Source organism: Coregonus clupeaformis, chromosome 7, assembly GCF_020615455.1.
Source record: "Coregonus clupeaformis isolate EN_2021a chromosome 7, ASM2061545v1, whole genome shotgun sequence".
NCBI lineage: Eukaryota > Metazoa > Chordata > Actinopteri > Salmoniformes > Salmonidae > Coregonus > Coregonus clupeaformis.
In genome coordinates, this window is record NC_059198.1 from 15303334 (window position 1) to 15322517 (window position 19184).

The following is a 19184-nucleotide window of genomic DNA, read 5'->3' on the forward strand; positions in this document are numbered from 1 at the left end:
AAGGACACCAACAAGAAGAAGAGACCTGCTTGGGCCAAGAAACACGAGCAATGGACATTAAACTGGTGGAAATGTGTCCTTTGGTCTGGAGTCCAAATTGGAGATGTTTGGTTCCAACCACCGTGTCTTTGTGAGACGCGGTGTGGGTGAACGGATGATCTCTGCATGTGTATTTCCCACCGTAAAGCATGGAGGAGGAGGTGTTATGGTGAGGGGTGCATTGCTGGTGACACTCTCAGTGATTCAGAATTCAAGGCACACTTAACCAGCATGGCTACCACAGCATTCTACAGCGATACGCCATCCCATCTGGTTTAGGCTTAGTGGGACTATCATTTGTTTTTCAACAGGACAATGACCCAACACACCTCCAGGCTGTGTAAGGGCTATTTGACAAAGAAGGAGAGTGATGGAGTGCTGCATCAGATGACCTGGCCTCCACAATCCCCCGACCTCAACCCAATTGAGATGGTTTGGGATGAGTCGGACCGCAGAGTGAAGGAAAAGCAGCCAACAAGTGCTCAGCATATGTGGGAACTCCTTCAAGACTGTTGAAAAAAGCATTCCAGGTGAAGAATGCCAGGAGTATGCAAAGCTGTCATCAAGGCAAAGGGTGGCTATTTGAACACTTTTTTGTTTACTAAATGATTACATATGTGTTATTTCATGCTTTTGATGTCTTCACTATTATTCTACAATAAATTATTCAAAAAATAAAGAAAAACCCTTGAATGAGTAGGTGTGTCCAAACCTTTGACTGGTAATGTATGTAAACAACAATGAATGTATACACTGGCAAAATACCAATGTAATCAGGATGCAGCTGGGTTTGTCGCCCTGGAAACTTGCGGTCCATAGCAGCCTATGATATCATATGGAAGGAATGATGAGGTCGGAGGCATTCACAGGGGGCTGAATCCTAACTTTGAGACCCCTGGTATTAACCTTTCATGTTTAAATGTATGGATGTCAATGAGAAATTTGAATTGCGCACACAGATCTTTAGCTAGGATTCAACCCAACTGTATGATCTGAGGTGATGTTGAATATGTGGGTGTATGTGGTAACTCCCAGATGGGGGGAGTGGTCTCAGGGAGGCTGTGTTACAAGGAGAGGGCAGGGGTGGTCTCGGTGTCAGACATGACGGAGGGGCGTTTGGGGACTGCCTGCATCTTACTGAGGCCTCTCTGGTTCAGGCCACAGGTGTACTGCCTCAGCAGCCTCAGCAGATCCTTCCGGAAGCGAACTCCAATGAACACATACAGGAAGGGGTTAATGCAAGCATGGGTGTACGCAAGGCTCTTCGCAATCTGCCCAGCGACATCGAAATTGCCCGATATGGCACAGTCTGTGATGGTGGTGTTGGCGGCCTGCATGGCATCAACCACGAGTAGCCCGTTGTATGGCAGCTGGGAGAGGACAAACACAGCCACCACGGCGAAGATGACTCTCAGTGCCTTGTGCTTCTCGAAGCTCTTGGCCTGCAGCAGGGTGCGGATGATGACCGAGTAGCACAGCACCATGACCAGCAGGGGCAGGCAGAAGCCCACACAGACCTGCAGAGCCAGCACCAGGATCTTGGTGCGGTTGAAGATGTTGTTGGGGTAGACCAGGACACAGAAGGAACTCCCCCTGTGGTCAGGCTTAATCTGGGCGAAGATGAACTCAGGCAGAGCCAGGAGGCCTGAAATGATCCAGACAGCCAGGCAGGCCAGCTTACTGACAAACAGCCTCTTGTTCTTCAGGTTGTGAGCTTTGGTGACCTGGACAATTGCCACATAGCGGTCCACACTGATACAGGTGAGTAACAGCATGCTGCTGAAGAAGTTGATTTTGTAGACGGCCGAGAGGATCTTACAGAGGCCCGTGCCGAACACCCAGCCCTTGGTGGCATCAGCGGCCCAGAAGGGCAGAGTACCCAAGAAGAGGAGATCAGCCACAGCCAGGTTGAGTAGGTACACGTCGGTCATGGTCTTGAGGCGGTGGCGTACCGTGGTAAAGATGAAGACCACCATCAGGTTGCCCATGGCGCCCAAGGCGAAGATGAGCCAGAACAGAGGGGGTTCGTAGAGACCCCGGAACTCCCTCACCCAGGACTTGTCACACATTCCCCCTGGGGTCTCAGTGAAGCCACCCTCATAGTCCTCTGTGTAATCTCCAGATCCCTGTAATACAAACAAGCATTCTTTAAAAATCAGAGAATTTTACATTCGAATTTGTGCAACAGGTGTCCTTAATCATTTATTTTGTCACTGTGTATTTGATAACGGTTTAAGACACGGTTTTTCATGACTTCCTGTCTACAGTGGTTGACTATCTGTCTGTTCCCCCAAACTGTCTGCCTACACTACAGTGTTTCATAACAGCACAGTGATATCAAGACCTGGGGGTAGTGACGTTCTACCTAAAGCCAATACTACTGTGGTTGCTCTCAGAAGCAGGTGTTGTGTCTCACTGTTTCTCTACAGGAAAAACCACACCGCTGTCCCACTTCCTTCTGTGTGAGATGGAGGGGCTAACGCTCCAGGGGGGCTACAGAGAGGGGCTCAGGTTCACCACGCTCGCTGTCGACACCACACACACAGATCTAGGACAGAGATAAATATAGGGGGAAAGGTGACAGTTCTTTTGTGCGCACCATAGACATTTTGATGCTGATGTTTCAGGTTTTACTGGGGCAAAGTTTGTGTGTCTGTTAGAAACATTTGCTACAAGCACTGAATCTGAACATTCAAGCAGGCCATTAATGGTATTGAATTTAAATCATGAAAATGACTAAAATCATCTCTGTGTAGATGTAATACCATACATACACAGACTGACCACATACTTGCACGAACACAGACTACAAAAACATTGTTACAAACATCATAAACAACCCTTCCAGAAAACTGGTCTAATCCAAAACCTGATCTGAATCTTGGGTACTTTGGGTACTAAAAGTGGTGAGTTGAAAATACAATGTTTTTCTCTCCAACCACATTAATGTTGATGTGAAACTTTTATGTGGTCTTTGTATGGGAGTTCAAAAGACAAACACTAGATCAGGAGTCTCCAGCCTTTTCTAGCATGAGAGCTACTTTTTTTTAATGAAACAGGTCACGAGCGACTCATTTTTTCTAGCCTTCAAATAGGCAGATTTTTCTCTTCTCATCTCCCCTGAAACTCTTCCCCAGGTCCTTAGTGTAGAAGAGAAAGTAGTGCACTGTTTTCTGCCAATATACCTGGTAAAGTAATAGTTAATAAACAACTCTAAGGGGGCCCTATAAAAGCTGAGATCTTTTTCTCAAATTCTGTTTTATGTTTTCTCATTTTTATTTTTCCTGGTTTTGATTTTCTTTAAGTTTTTCACTCAAAATTACAATTGCTCATATAGAAACAACACAACTGGATGTTGTGAGTCCATGTCAATGGTTAAATCACATCAGAATACATTTTTTGGGGGGTCTGGAAGAAAACTAACACATTTAGATTGTTGAGTTTAATTCCCCTTTAATTGTGCATCTAGCCAGTGAGGAATGTGCCAGTCTAGCTATGGTTCTGTACTGATGCTGCTCAGTTCATGGCAAAGTTAGCAAATAACAAATAATCCATACACATTATATACTTACTCATGATATACTTCTGCCAGGTAAGCCTACTTTGCAGTTAACATTTTAATTGTGAAGGTTTTGGGGAAATTATTTCTGTTAACCCACAAAACGTTAATCACATCAACTGGCTACACACGGAGTGATAGACAAACGCGTGCACCACACAGACGAGCAATATTGCTGGAAATTAATTGGCAGGGGTGGGATAATGTCAAAGTTGCGTTGATTAGATAGTAGCGTAACTGGGCTCTTGTGGTGTCTGATACATGTGAGATTTGTTAATGACAGTTTGAGGTGGAACACGTAAAAATTGCATGTACCTTCAGAATTGTTTGGCGAGCTACTCATAGGTGTGCTATTGGAGACATCTGCACTAGATACTCTTGGCTACAATTAACATATTTGGATCGAATCCATTCTCTGCTGATGTTTGCTGCTGCTCCCTAACTTATTTTATAGCATGGCTTTATAGTTGTAAGTACAAGCAATTAGATTGAGATAATACTTACAGTTTCATCAGTTGGAAATATTGTGAATGATGGCAACTCCATTTTACCTGTCAGAAGAAGGAAAATGTAATGTGTTTAGTCCCCAAATAACCTAATATATGTGGGAAAATATGTATTTACTAAATACACTTTAACACTTGATCATGTCATGATTTATCACCTTCGACCCCCAACGAAAATATATAATCTAACAAAAATGTTTACAAAAGAGTACTATCCATTACTATGCAAGAACATCACACATTTTGGAACAAAATTCACTAGAATGTTGATAACAAAGACAATGTTACAGGAACTTACCCAGTCTGTGATGAGATGCTACTAGCAAACTAGATTTCAATGCTTTCCTCAAGCCCTTGACGAATATTGCTACCTGTCACATCATCACCAGCTTTTATGGTTTGCCTTAACCACAATGTTACGTGTGGATCAGTCGAGGCTGCTGAGGGGAGGACGGCTTATAATAATGGCTGGAATGGAGTCAATGGAATGGCATCAAATATGTGGTTGATACCATTCCATTGACTACATTCCAGCCATTACTATGAGCCGTGCTCCGTCAGCAGCCTCCACTGGCTACTTTATGAGGATTAAATTGAGATACTGTGTTTCATTTTAGGGAACCTCTCTGGCACTCATGTCTGTCAGCATGCTAGTGATGACTTGCATTTGTTCTATGAGACACCAACTTACACAGAAACTAATAGCATTGCATGCAGGCGTTATTAGTCATATCTGCTCTACACATTGGGTCTCAGACCTGTTGTCTCTTTCTGCTGTAACAATACTCCCACATCCCTCCAAAAACCAGTCACAGACCTTCATGTCACGCCACATTTTACACAACACAGTATTCTCAAGTGAAGCACTTAGTGCCTGGAAGAAATAAAATGTGAAATGGAGAACCTTGGTAGTAGGTGTAAGATAACACCAGTGTGGTGAGATGGGGAGGTTCATGGTGGGCTGTTGTGACAGCATTATCACAGTGAACATACATTTGCACTGTGTAGAGGACTTGCGAAAGCATTTTTCCTATTTTGTTGCCTTACAACCTGGAATTAAAATGTATTTTTGTGGGCTTTGTATCATTTGATTTACACAACATGCCCACCACTTTGAAGATGCAAAATATTTTTTGTGAAACAAACAAGAAATAAGACAAAAAAACAACAACTTGAGCGTGCATAACTATTCACCGGTGTTGGGTTTGCTCCAGACATAGCGTTTTCCTTGATGGCCAGAAAGCTAAATTTTTGTCTCATCTGACCAGAGTACCTTCTTCCATATGTTTGGTGAGTCTCCCACATGCCTTTTGGTGAACACCAAACGTGTTTGCTTATTTTTTTTCTTTAAGCAATGGCTTTTTTCTGGCCACTCTTCCATAAAGCCCAGCTCTGTGAAGTGTATGGCTTAAAGTGGTCCTATGGACAGATACTCCAATCTCCGCTGTGGAGCTTTGCAGCTCCTTCAGGGTTATCTTTGGTCTCTTTGTTGCCTCTCTGAATAATGCCCTCCTTGCCTGGTCCGTGAGTTTTGGTGGGTGGCCCTCTCTTGACAGGTTTGTTGTGGTGCCATATTCTTTCAATTTTTTAGTAATGGATTTAATGGTGCTCCGTGGGATGTTCAAAGTTTCTGATATTTTTTTATAACCCAACCCTGATCTGTACTTCTCCACAACGTTGTCCCTGACCTGTTTGGAGAGCTCCTTGGTCTTCATGGTGCCGCTTGCTTGGTGGTGCCCCTTGCTTAGTGGTGTTGCAGACTCTGGGGCCTTTCAGAACAGGTGTGTATATATACTGAGATCATGTGACACTTAGATTGCACACAGGTGAACTTTATTTAACTAATTATGTGACTTCTGAAGGTAATTGGTTGCACCAGATCTTATTTAGGGGCTTCATAGCAAAGGGGGTGAATACATATGCACGCACCACTTTTCCATTATTTATTTTGTATAATTTTTTGAAGCAAGTTATTTTTTTCATTTCACTTCACCAATTTGGACAATTTTGTGTATGTCCATTACATGAAATCCAAATAAAAATCCATTTAAATTACAGGTTGTAATGCAACAAAATAGGAAAAATGCCAAGGGGGTTGAATACTTTTGCAAGGCACTGTATGTCACAGGACCCACAATGATCTAGTCAGGTGTTCCCTATTTGAAAGTGCACTACATCTGAGAAACACCCATATTTACTATTGTGGGAAAGAAGCAGACACTGTAGAAAGGGAGGTGCAACTACTATGAGCAGACATTGTGAAGGGAAATTAAAGAAATGTAGGCAAACCACATTTAGTATCCCCAAGAGACACTTAATAAAAAGTACCTTGCATTCTTTGACTTGTTTACAACATGGATAAATGAAAATGAGGAATCAGTATTGATAGTTTTGATTGAATTCATTTTAAGATATAATGGTTTTTTATCAGGCTGAGTTCCAGGTTCCAGCAAGTTTGAGAAAACTTGATATTGTTTACCATGATATCAACCTTTTGAGTTTCCAAAGTGACTCTGTTATGATAGAAACATAAAGGGAGAGGGAAGTCTGCATGGTTGTGTGTTTCCTGTGAGTAGGTGTAAGGAAGAGTGTTTCGAACCCTCTTTAGGCACTGAGTAAAACAGAGAGTAGAGTACAATGCAAGCCATTGTGCCATCCTCATAAAGGTTTCACTACCCAAGCTGATTTAGCAGTTTCCGTCTCAGAGACTGAGGACCCAGGGGTGAGATGCCGGAGGTTGAGAGTAGCTACCAGTCTCTTCTTCTATAATTTTCAGGTTGCGTTTCTCGGTTTGGACCACAAAGAGGCAAAATGAAACAGCCATGGCCTGTTAGCTGGGGTAAGGGTACATTAGGGTGCCTATGAGAACACACTCTTGAAGAAAGTGACAGACGGACAGGTGTTGGTGGTGACATCAGTCCTAATTGACACATGGCAAAGCAGCGTTACTGTAGCTCTGATGTGCATGGTAGGTGCTTTAACACCTGTGCAGGCCCAGGACAGACTTCTCTGTCACACACACACAATGCTCGAAAACACACACACACACACACACACACACTGATACTGAAATATGATAAACCATGCTGTGCTGCTGTGGTCTTGTCACGATCGTCATTAGATGAAACGGGCCAAGGCGCAGCGTGATAAGCGTACATGATTTATTAGATGTACAACACACGAACAAAAACAACAAACGATACGTGAAGTCCACAGGTTCACAAACACAAACCTACACGGAACAAGATACCACACCACACAAATGCCAAACGACTACCTAAGTATGGTTCCCAATCAGAGACAACAAGCAACAGCTGATTCACGTTGCCTCTGATTGAGAACCACCCCGGCCAACATAGAAACACAAAACATAGAAACTAACACCCTGGCTCAACATTAAAGAGTCCCCAGAGCCAGGGCGTGACAGGTCTGACCTAGGACTCAGACTCTGCATCAGATGCATTAGTAGTGGTCTCAGAGTAGGCCTCTGTGGAGAGAAAGCATTCTTAGTTCCAACAACATCTCCTCTTTGAAATTCTGTCTAAGACTTAGAATGACTGATTATTAAGTAATAGGCCTATGCTACGTACATAACATTATGTGGTTGATGGTGATACTGAGAGTAAGAGTTATAGGGGCAACTCCGACAGATAATCTGAGTGCTTGAGACTGATTCACATTGACAGTGATTCACGGACGTGGTATGACCCTCCTAAGCCACATGGTACAGTATCATTGGTCTACCAACACATTGGCTCTGTCTGGTCAAATTATAAGGTTACAGGAACTCACCCGTGACCACTTCTTCTTTGGTCTCACTCTCAATCACCTCATCTGTCACTGTAACAAGAATTAGATAACATTAATCAGTATTAAGTCATTAATGACGTTAGCTTTTTAAATCTAAGATAGAATTGATCAAGAGAGAGTGGCACTCTTCCTAAGAAGAATGACACAACACAGTGATGCATAGATAAGAAAAGTTAAATAGTTATTGTCTGGTTTCAATGGTGTGGATATGTGACATCTATGATTTACCTTAGTAATTAAATTACTCATATCCTCAGACTGGCATATGGCAGCTTGGGCAAATGCCAGACGGGCTAGTCCATCTTTAAGCCAGTGGGCCTGTCTACATTTTTTTTATTTTACAGAAAGATCATTATTTGGCCAATAAAATGGGCCGATGTAGGGCTCTCTAGGGGGGGAGTGGGGGGGAATGGGCCGATGTAGAGTCTCTACATCGGCCCAAAAATTGTCCGGTATGAGAAATGCCCGGACCGATTTCTGGTGCCAGTCCTTCCCTGAAAGAGACTAGAGATGACTGGTGGTCTCCATACTGTTTTCTCACCTGTGTAATTGTAGGAGGTCTTTGTGAAAGACATACTCTCTGCAGATACCCTGAAAGAGAGGTCAAAAACAGGAAACTATTTCATTTTTCAATGATATTGAATGATGCAAGACATTTACCAATTGCTCAGAACTGACTATTTGATCTTAAACTAACTAAACTCTTTCTTCATCACTGTAGTGAGCTCTGCCAGAACTCCAGATTTGGAGGAGGAGGGGCTCCTGATGTGGGAGGAGGGGCCGGGTGAACTGGACATGTAGAGAGGGGAGGAGCCATAGGACTGGATGGGGAAGCTAGAAGGACAGCCAACTGGTTATTGCCTCACTGTCACTGGTGGATGAGGTGGATAATGTATCCATATCCCTATTAACCATTGTCGAGTGGCAATAAAGTATTAATTAAATTGAATTGAATGAGACCTCCGAGCCCACATTCATAAGGCAAAATTGATCATAGATCAGCACTCTAACCTGAGGTCATCCCAGTCCAGAAGTGTCCGGTAGGTGGTGATCTCCGCATCCAGGGCCAGCTTGACGTCCAGCAGCTCCTGCTAGCTGAGGATCTGCTTGTGCAGGTCCACCTTGGCCACCTCGATGGCCCCCTCCAGGCTCCTGATCTGGGCCTGGTACTCCGCCACGCCCCCACTGGACTGAGCATGAGCCTCGGCAAAGCTACGCTCCAGGGACATGTTCTACAGAGAGAAGGGAGGAGGAGGAGGATCTGTTAACTAACTAACTAGCTCATTTTAGCTAGCTCATTGTTTAACTGGGACAACATAATCACCATCACCCTGTCATCAAAAGTGTGTCTTTCAAAATAAAAGTGTCAGTCAATGCACCCCATTTCCCATAAACAGGACCTCCACTTAAAATGTCTAAAGAAAAACACAATACAGCAGACTGATTTTGAGGTCAAAAGAAAACAATCCCGTTGGTGCCTTGGCAAACCCCCTTTAGTCCCCTACCTTTAAACTGATGTATACAGTTGCCCCAGTGTCTTCTGGGAAGCAGTCTTGCTTTTTGTGTAGTAAGGGAGTTTGGCATTGCGAGACATCATAGCAACCACATCCTGTGTGACTGTTAGCACTGATTTATATCAAACTCTGATACTCATCAGCTTGCCAGCTGCATCGTGGCGCTGTCACAGCATCACTGACTGACATACATGGTTTCATGAACAATTTCACTATGACTATAGATATCGCTCTAAGGCCAGTGAAGAGTTCTATTCACATACGAGATGGTATTGGTACAATAGATTGAGATGGTGTAATCACACACACAGACCCGACTCACCATGTTGACCAAACTCTGCAGATCCAGACTGGGGGCCTGCAGTTCTTTCCTGGAGGCAGAGATCTCTGCCTTGGAGGTGGTGAGGGCCTCAGAGCTGGTGGCATTGGTAGCCTGGACCTCCTCCATCTGCAGACAGAGACAGAGCAGCACGGGGCATTAGCTACTGTGTCATACACACTCTGAGAACATCATTCAGTGTATTCTTTATATGAGCTGCAGGATTCTTGATGCGAGTCAATTTCAGAGTGAAACATGCATGTACATGTTTGCATGAGAAAGAAGGAGTGAGTGTCTGTAAGTATGCATGTACAGTCGTGGTCAAAAGTTTTGAGAATGAGAATATTGAGATTGAGAATATTAATTTTCACAAAGTCTGCTGCCTCAGTTTTTATAATGGCAATTTGCATATACTCCAGAATGTAATGAAGAGTGATCAGATGAATTGCAAAGTCCCTCTTTGCCATGAAAATGAACTTAATCCCCCAAAAAACATTTCCACTGCATTTCAGCCCTGCCACAAAAGGACCAGCTGACATCATGTCAGTGATTCTCTCGTTAACACAGGTGAAAGTGTTGACGAGGACAAGGCTGGAGATCACTCTGTCATGCCGATTGAGTTTGAATAACAGACTGGAAGCTTTAAAAGGAGGGTGGTGCTTGAAACCATTGTTCTTCCTCTGTTAACCATGGTTACCTGCAAGGAAACACGTGCCGTCATCATTGCTTTGCACAAAAAGGGCTTCACAGGCAAGGATATTGCTGCTGGTAAGATTGCACCTAAATCAAACATTTATCGAATCATCAAGAACTTCAAGGAGAGAGGTTCAATTGTTGTGAAGAAGGCGTCAGGGCGCCCAAGAAAGTCCAGCAAGCGCCAGGACAGTCTCCTAAAGTTGATTCAGCTGCGGGATCGGGGCACCACCAGTGCAGAGCTTGCTCAGGAATGGCAGCAGGCAGGTGTGAGTGCATGTGCACACACAGTGAGGCGAATACTTTTGGAGGATGGCCTGGTGTTAAGAAGGGCAGCGAGGAAGCCACTTCTCTCCAGGAAAAACATCAGGGACAGACTGATATTCTGCAAAAGGTACTGGGATTGGACTGCTGAGGACTGGGGTAAAGTCATTTTCTCTGATGAATCACCTTTCCGATTGTTTGGGGCATCCGGAAAAAAGCTTGTCCTGAGAAGACAAGGAGAGCGCTACCATCAGTCCTGTGTCATGCCAACAGTAAAGCATCCTGAGACCATTCAATGTGTGGGGTTGCTTCTCAGCCAAGGGAGTGGGCTCACTCACAATTTTGCCTAAGAACACAGCCATGAATAAAGAATGGTACCAACACATCCTCCGAGAGCAACTTCTCCCAACCATCCAAGAACAGTTTGGTGACGACCAATGCCTTTTCCAGCATGATGGAGCACCTTGCCATAAGGCAAAAGTGATAACTAAGTGGCTCGGGGACCAAAACATCGACATTTTGGGTCCATGGCCAGGAAACTCCCCAGACCTTAATCCCATTGAGAACTTGTGGTCAATCCTCAAGAGGCGGGTGGACAAACAAAAACACACAAATTCTGACAAACTCCAAGCATTGATTATGCAAGAATGGGCTGCCATCAGTCAGGATGTGGCCCAGAAGTGAATTGACAGCATGCCAGGGCGGATTGCAGAGGTCTTGAAAAAGAAGGGTCAACACTGCAAATATTGACTCTTTACATAAACTTAATGTAATTGTCAATAAAAGCCTTTGACACTTATGGAATGCTTGTAATTATACTTTTAGACAAAAATATCTAAAAACACTGAAGCAGCAAACTTTGTGAAGACCAATACTTGTGTCATTCTCAAAACTTTTGACCACGACTGTATGTACATCTACAGTTGAAGTCGGAAGTTTACATACACTTAGGTTGGAGTCATTGAAACTCATTTTTCAACCACTCCACAAATTTCTTGTTAACAAACTATAGTTTTGGCAAGTCGGTTAGGACATCTACTTTGTGCATGATACAAGTAATTTACAGACAGATTATTTCACTTATAATTCACTGTATCACAATTCCAGTGGGTCAGAAGTTTACATACACTAAGTTGACTGTGCCTTTAAACAGCTTGGAAAATACAGGAAATTATGTAATGGCTTTAGAAGCTTCTGATAGGCTAATTGACATCATTTGAGTCAATTGGAGGTGTACATGTGGATGTATTTCAAGGCCTACCTTCAAACTCAGTGCCTATTTGCTTGACATCATGGGAAAATCAAAAGAAATCAACCAAGACCTCAGAAAAAAAATTGTAGACCTCCACAAGTCTGGTTCATCCTTGGGAGCAATTTCCAAATGCCTGAAGGTACCACGTTCATCTGTACAAACAATAGTATGCACGTATAAACACCATGGGACCACGCAGCCATCATACCGCTCAGGAAGGAGACACGTTCTGTCTCCTAGAGATGAACGTAGTTTGGTGCGAAAAGTGCAAATCAATCCAGAACAACAGCAAAGGACCTTGTGAAGATGCTGGAGGAAACAGGTACAAAAGTATCTATATCCACAGTAAAACTAGTCCTATATCGACATAACCTGAAAGGCCGCTCAGCAAGGAAGAAGCCACTGCTCCAAAACCGCCATAAAAAAGCCAGACTATGGTTTGCAACTGCACATGGGGACAAAGATCGTACTTTTTGGAGAAATGTCCTCTGGTCTGATGAAAAAAAAATACAACTGTTTGGACATAATGACCATCGTTATGTTTGGAGGAAAAAGGTGGGTCATTGCAAGCCGAAGAACACCATCCCAACCGTGAAGAACGGGGGTGGCAGCATCATGCTGTGAGGGTGCTTTGCTGCAGGAGGGACTGGTGCACTTCACAAAATAGATGGCATCATGAGGAAGGAAAATGATGTGGATATATTGAAGCAAGTCATCAAGACATCAGTCAGGAAGTTAAAGCTTGGTCGCAAATGGGTCTTCCAAATGGACAACTTCCAAAGTTGTGGCAAAATGGCTTAAGGACAACAAAGTCAAGGTATTGGAGTGGCCATCACAAAGCCCTGACCTCAATCCTATAGAAAATTTGTGGGCAGAACTGAAAAAGCGTGTGCGAGCAAGGAGGCCTACAAACCTGATTCAGTTACACCAGCTCTGTCAGGAGGAATGGGCCAAAATTCACCCAACTTATTGTGGGAAGCTTGTGGAAGGCTACCCGAAACATTAGACCCAAGTCAAACAATTTAAAGGCAATGCTACCAAATACTAATTGAGTGTATGTAAACTTCTGACCCACTGGGAATGTGATGAAATAAATAAAAGCTGAAATAAATCATTCTCTCTACTATTATTCTGACATTTCACATTCTTAAAATGAAGTGGTGATCCTAACTGACCTGAGACAGGGAATCTTTACTAGGATTAAATGTCAGGAATTGTGAAGAACTGAGTTGAAATGTATTTGGCTAAGGTGTATGTAAACAACCGACTTACATTTACATTTGACATTTTAGTCATTTAGCAGACGCTCTTATCCAGAGCGACTTACAGTTAGTGAGTGCATACAGTGGGGAAAAAAAGTATTTAGTCAGCCACCAATTGTGCAAGTTCTCCCACTTAAAAAGATGAGAGAGGCCTGTAATTTTCATCATAGGTACACGTCAACTATGACAGACAAAATGAGGAAAAAAAATCCAGAAAATCACATTGTAGGATCTTTAATTAATTTATTTGCAAATTATGGTGGAAAATAAGTATTTGGTCAATAACAAAAGTTTCTCAATACTTTGTTATATACCCTTTGTTATCAATGACACAGGTCAAACGTTTTCTGTAAGTCTTCACAAGGTTTTCACACACTGTTGCTGGTATTTTGGCCCATTCCTCCATGCAGATCTCCTCTAGAGCAGTAATGTTTTGGGGCTGTCGCTGGGCAATACGGACGTTCAACTCCCGCCAAAGATTTTCTATGGGGTTGAGATCTGGAGACTGGCTAGGCCACTCCAGGACCTTGAAATGCTTCTTACGAAGCCACTCCTTCGTTGCCCGGGCGGTGTGTTTGGGATCATTGTCATGCTGAAAGACCCAGCCAAGTTTCATCTTCAATGCCCTTGCTGATGGAAGGAGGTTTTCACTCAAAATCTCACGATACATGGCCCCATTCATTCTTTCCTTTACACGGATCAGTCGTCCTGGTCCCTTTGCAGAAAAACAGCCCCAAAGCATGATGTTTCCACCCCCATGCTTCACAGTAGGTATGGTGTTCTTTGGATGCAACTCAGCATTCTTTGTCCTCCAAACACGACGAGTTGAGTTTTTACCAAAAAGTTATATTTTGGTTTCATCTGACATTCTCCCAATCCTCTTCTGGATCATCCAAATGCACTCTAGCAAACTTCAGATGGGTCTGGACATATACTGGCTTAAGCAGGGGGACACGTCTGGCACTGCAGGATTTGAGTCCCTGGCAGCGTAGTGTGTTACTGATGGTAGGCTTTGTTACTTTGGTCCCAGCTCTCTGCAGGTCATTCACTAGGTCCCCCCGTGTGGTTCTGGGATTTTTGCTCACTGTTCTTGTGATCATTTTGACCCCACAGGGTGAGATCTTGCGTAGAGCCCCAGATCGAGGGAGATTATCAGTGGTCTTGTATGTCTTCCATTTCCTAATAATTGCTCCCACCGTTGATTTCTTCAAACCAAGCTGCTTACCTATTGCAGATTCAGTCTTCCCAGCCTGGTGCAGGTCTACAATTTTGTTTCTGGTGTCCTTTGACAGCTCTTTGGTCTTGGCCATAGTGGAGTTTGGAGTGTGACTGTTTGAGGTTGTGGACAGCTGTCTTTTATACTGATAACAAGTTCAAACAGGTGCCATTAATACAGGTAACGAGTGGAGGACAGAGGAGCCTCTTAAAGAAGAAGTTACAGGTCTGTGAGAGCCAGAAATCTTGCTTGTTTGTAGGTGACCAAATACTTATTTTCCACCATAATTTGCAAATAAATTCATAAAAAATCCTACAATGTGATTTTCTGGATTTTTTTTTCTCATTTTGTCTGTCATAGTTGACGTGTACCTATGATGAAAATTACAGGCCTCTCTCATCTTTTTAAGTGGGAGAACTTGCACAATTGGTGGCTGACTAAATACTTTTTTTCCCCACTGTACATTTTCATACTTCAACTGTATATTTGTCTGCATGTCAGTTATTTTAATAAAACATCAATCCAACAACAAACTGGCTGGCAGTTGTTTGTTTCTTCCCCTGCCTTTAGGAAGTATGGTACACTGCACACATTGTCTGCACCAGAGACACCACTAACTGGGGGTTAACCCAGGGCAGACTGCTCTGCTCTGCAGCTTGGTGAGTTTCACTCAAAACAAGAGGAGAGTAACAGTTGGCTGGCCACCACACCATCACACCATGTTGCATCCCAAATGGCACCCTATTCCCTATAGGTTCTAGTCAAAAGTAGTGCACTTTGTAGGGAATAGGGTGCCATTTGGGACACAACGTCTGTCTTACCAGGGGACACAAGCTTGTGGTGTCTGTGACAGTTTCAACTCTAAAAAGATCAATAGATCAAGCCAAAGTGTTCCTCCCACTTGTTCCTATAGGCCAAATGCCCTTTGAGTAGTTTATAGGCCTTTTCTGAGTGAAAAGACAACAGTATAACTAGTTGTTCAGCAACTAGTTGGTGTGCTTTTCAAACTTTGGAAACCATGCACTAGTAATTGCATTACTCAGATTTTAAAGGATTTATACCTTGTGTTGCTCCCCAAAAACATATCATCCTCATGTCCAAATATTTTCAAAGTAGGCCTATCTCATTCACCATGAGACATCCAGCCATATCTACTGACCCCTATTGGGCAGAGAGTGTATTGCATTTTCACAGCATAAAATTACAATGGCTTTGAAATAAGTAACAAATATAATTCATATTGTTTAGAAATCTAACTTGTATTACAATAATAAAATGTAATATTTACATTTAGTAGGCCTAACGCCATCAATTTGCATTTTGTATTTTGAGTGAGCTGTACCTTGATTTTGTAGTAGGCATCTGCCTTCTCTCTGTGCTGCTGTAATGATTTCTCATACTCCACTCTTATCTTGTTGAGGGCAGAAGCGATGTTAAAGGACTTGACCGTGTCCACCTCAATCATAGATACTGATGTGTCAGTGGACGAGGTCCCCAGTTTGGACTGAATACTGAACAGCTCCTGTAAAACCATCTGTCAGCCAATACCACTCATTATAGTTCACATCACAACACTCCTACAATCTGGTGCAGTCTCAAACAGTTGTATGTCGTTTAATAGAATACAATAGAATAACTTTACTTTTCACAGAGGGAACTTCAGTGTTCTCTCTGAAGTTTGCCTTGCTCACCATCTCACAATGAATGTAGAGATGTACACATCTACACACAAGCATCCCATGCACGCATACAGTGCTCTGTGATGTATTCTAGGCCAGTGTTTCACAACCCTGGTCCTTGAGTACCACCAACAGTACACAGTTTTGTTGTAGCCCTTGACAAACACACCTCATTCAACTCATTGAGGGCTTGATGATTAATTGACAAGTTGAATCAGGTGAACTTGTCCAAGGTTACAATACAAATGTGTACTGTTGGGGGTACTCGAGGACCAGGGTTGGGAAACACTGTTCTAGGCTATTACCTCGTCCTGAGTCTTGATGACAAAGTCCAGCTCATCTTTAAGGCTAGAGTGTTTCGCATCTAGTTCAATGTGGAGATCGTGGGCCATGTCAATGTCCTACATGATGGAGAGTCATAGTTATAGCGATTGTTGTCTAATTGAACAGGAAATTATATTGAATCACATCTGATATTTATAAGCGTAGATTCTGCAGTACCCTCCTCATGGTGGCAATATCTGATTCCAGCTGATACCTCACACCTTGTTCAAAATCATACCTGCATGACAAAAGGTGACAGGTATGACAGGAAATCATAATCACCTTCTCACAATTTGTTTAGCAGACAATGAATAGCTAGCATGTAAAAACAAATCACATTGGATGCATCACTATTTACCCTGATCAAAAGTTGTGTACTATAAAGGGAATAGGGTGTCATTTGGGATGCAGACATGCACTTCTCTCAACGAGAAGGCATGCAGTGAGACCTACTTGCCTTCATCTCATGGGCGGTTCCCCAGATGCTGTCCAGCTCGATCTTCAGTTTGACTGTGTCCAGGGTGAGGCTTTCCAGTTTACTGCGGTTCTCCATCAGCTGGGTCTCGTACTCAGCTGTGGTGTTGGTGGCTCCGGTGGACTCGTTGGTCATATCTGCCCCCCCAGTGAGCTGAGGCAGCCTGATATCTCAAAAGTACCCTTCATTTTCATTTTAAGACCTATTATTTGGAACAATATACGGTAACACTTCATTTGACACCAAGCATCATAATAAGTTATAACACGGTCATAACCATGTCATAATATGTCATAATTGCTGACATAACCTGTCAAAATATGGTCATAACCCTGCCATGACACATACACTGTGTACAAACATTAGGAACACCTGCTCTTTCTACAGACTGACCAGGTGAATCCAGGTGAAAGCTATGATCCCTTATTAATGTCAGTGTACAGTAGATGAAGGGGAGGAGACAGGTTAAAGAATGATTTTTAAGCCTTGAGACAATTGAGACATGGATTGTGTACGAGTGCCATTAAGAGGGTGAATGGGCAAGACAAAATATTGAAGTTACTTTGAACAGGGTATGGTATTAGGTGCCAGACGCACCGGTTTTGTCACGAGTTACAAAGCCAGAACCCAGAAGCAGACCAGGACAAGGTAAGTTGAAACGAAGGTGAGTGTTTATTTACAAATTCAAGAGTGATGCTGAATAATCCAGGGAACAGAGCGGGCGGCGTTGATTAGTTGTTGGGGGTGCAGTGGTTGATCCAATCATGGCTCGGCAGCCGCCGACCACCAGGCAGAGGTTGGATGAAGGTTCCGGACGAGTGACTGCAGATGGAACAAAACGGAGGTAAGTAAACAACAAACCAACAAGGTGCAAAACAACAAAAACTAACGCTAGAGGCTCTAAGACTGATACTCTGGTAAACCTACTGTTCATGGCTAACGATCCGGCAGGGAATGGATGTTAGGCCAGAGCCTAAGAAGGGTGATGATCAGGACCAGGTGTGCCGATTGCTGATGGGATGCAGGTGCGGAAATCAAGAGAGCTCCCCGGAGCGTTCCAGAACCCTCGGGAAACTGGAGATCCCGAGCAGAAAAACTAGTCCACAGACAGGACCCGACTCAGACTGCCGGGATCGTTACAGGTTTGAGTATGTCAAGAACTGCAACACTGCTGGGTTTTTAATGCTCAACAGTTTCCTGTGAGTATCAAGAATGGTCCACCACCCAAAGGACATCCAGCCAACTTGACGCAACTGTTGGACGCATTGGAGTCAACATGGGCCAGCTTCCCTGTGGAATGCTTTCGACACCTTGTGCCCCGACGAATTGAGGCTGTTGAGGGCAAAAGGGGGTGCAACTCAATATTAAAAGGTGTTCCTAATGTTTTGTACACTCCGTGTATATTTCAACATGTTGTGACACTCTCTTATGTAGGTGTCATAACCAGCCATAACGCAATATGTCACAAAAAGGTGTAAATATATGTGTAATGACAGTGTTATGACCATATTATGACAGTGTTATGACCGTGTTATAAAATGTTATGACGCTAGGTGTCAAATAAAGTGCTACCCAATACTGTATACTCTACAAGTACATCAACTTTCCATAGTGGGCTCTCTGCTAATTCTGAAGGTTTGATAAATTTGATGAGCACCATCAACACAGTGAATGGGAACATGGAGTCAAAGGGAACTCCCTCTGCTTGTGATTTGCTGAATGTGCAATCCTAAAGGAGGGCTGTGATTGATTAATGACCGATTATGTCCATTTATATGTATAAAATGGGTCATATCATTAAAAGTACCAGAGAGTCCACTCTGGAAATTTGACGAGTTTGAAGAGTATATTGATACAAACAATATGCCTAAAAATAAACTAAATCAAAAAGGGTACTTTTGAAATATTAATATGTGTAATGTTGAATAGATGAATGTGAAATGTTTTATTTCAGAATCTAGACATACTCCATATTTAAGAGAACACTATAAGGAGTATAATGACACCAATATATTGTCTGTATCATGTATGGTTCACAGATCATAGGGGCTTACAGGAGGCATATGTAGTTCTAAAAGGGCCTAAAATGGCCACTTTCGTCATGATTTTCAAAAAAAACTGTTTGTGATACAAATGTAAAAAGCATGTCAAACATCTCCTCCCAGTGAAGTTACTATGTGAGAATTGCCAGAACAATCTGAGATACCAAAAATATTTTAAGGCTATAGTGGTGTGGAATAGCCCTATAGTGCAATGAGGAAATGCTATTTAT

The 19184-nt window shown here is 43.0% G+C and overlaps 1 protein-coding gene and 1 pseudogene across 2 annotated transcripts; both read right to left on the bottom strand.

The window, feature by feature from the left end:
* Nucleotides 1-731: 731 nt before the first annotated feature.
* LOC121570628 (C-C chemokine receptor type 9) lies at nucleotides 732-4500 on the bottom strand. 2 transcript variants are annotated; one of them, XM_041882101.1, is made up of 3 exons: nucleotides 4403-4500; nucleotides 4103-4149; nucleotides 732-2165 (listed from the first exon to the last, which is right to left on the bottom strand). In XM_041882101.1, exons 2-3 carry the CDS (start codon nucleotides 4142-4144, stop codon nucleotides 1104-1106), a joined length of 1104 nt encoding a protein of 367 aa, XP_041738035.1. In that variant the 5' UTR covers nucleotides 4145-4149; nucleotides 4403-4500; the 3' UTR covers nucleotides 732-1103. The 2 variants fall into 2 exon arrangements, with proteins under 2 accessions (XP_041738035.1, XP_041738036.1); XM_041882102.1 differs by having other exon boundaries at nucleotides 2456-4149.
* A 3382-nt stretch (nucleotides 4501-7882) lies between these two features.
* Nucleotides 7883-18884, bottom strand: LOC121570272 (annotated as a pseudogene).
* Nucleotides 18885-19184: the final 300 nt, after the last annotated feature.

Excerpts from the sequence above, each read along its gene's own strand:
- LOC121570628 (XM_041882101.1), bottom strand. The coding sequence starts at position 4,144 with ATGGAGTTGCCATCATTCACAATATTTCCAACTGATGAAACT. Across the intron at positions 2,166-4,102 it reads TATTTCCAACTGATGAAACT|GGATCTGGAGATTACACAGA; the intron begins GTAAGTATTATC and ends TTTGTATTACAG.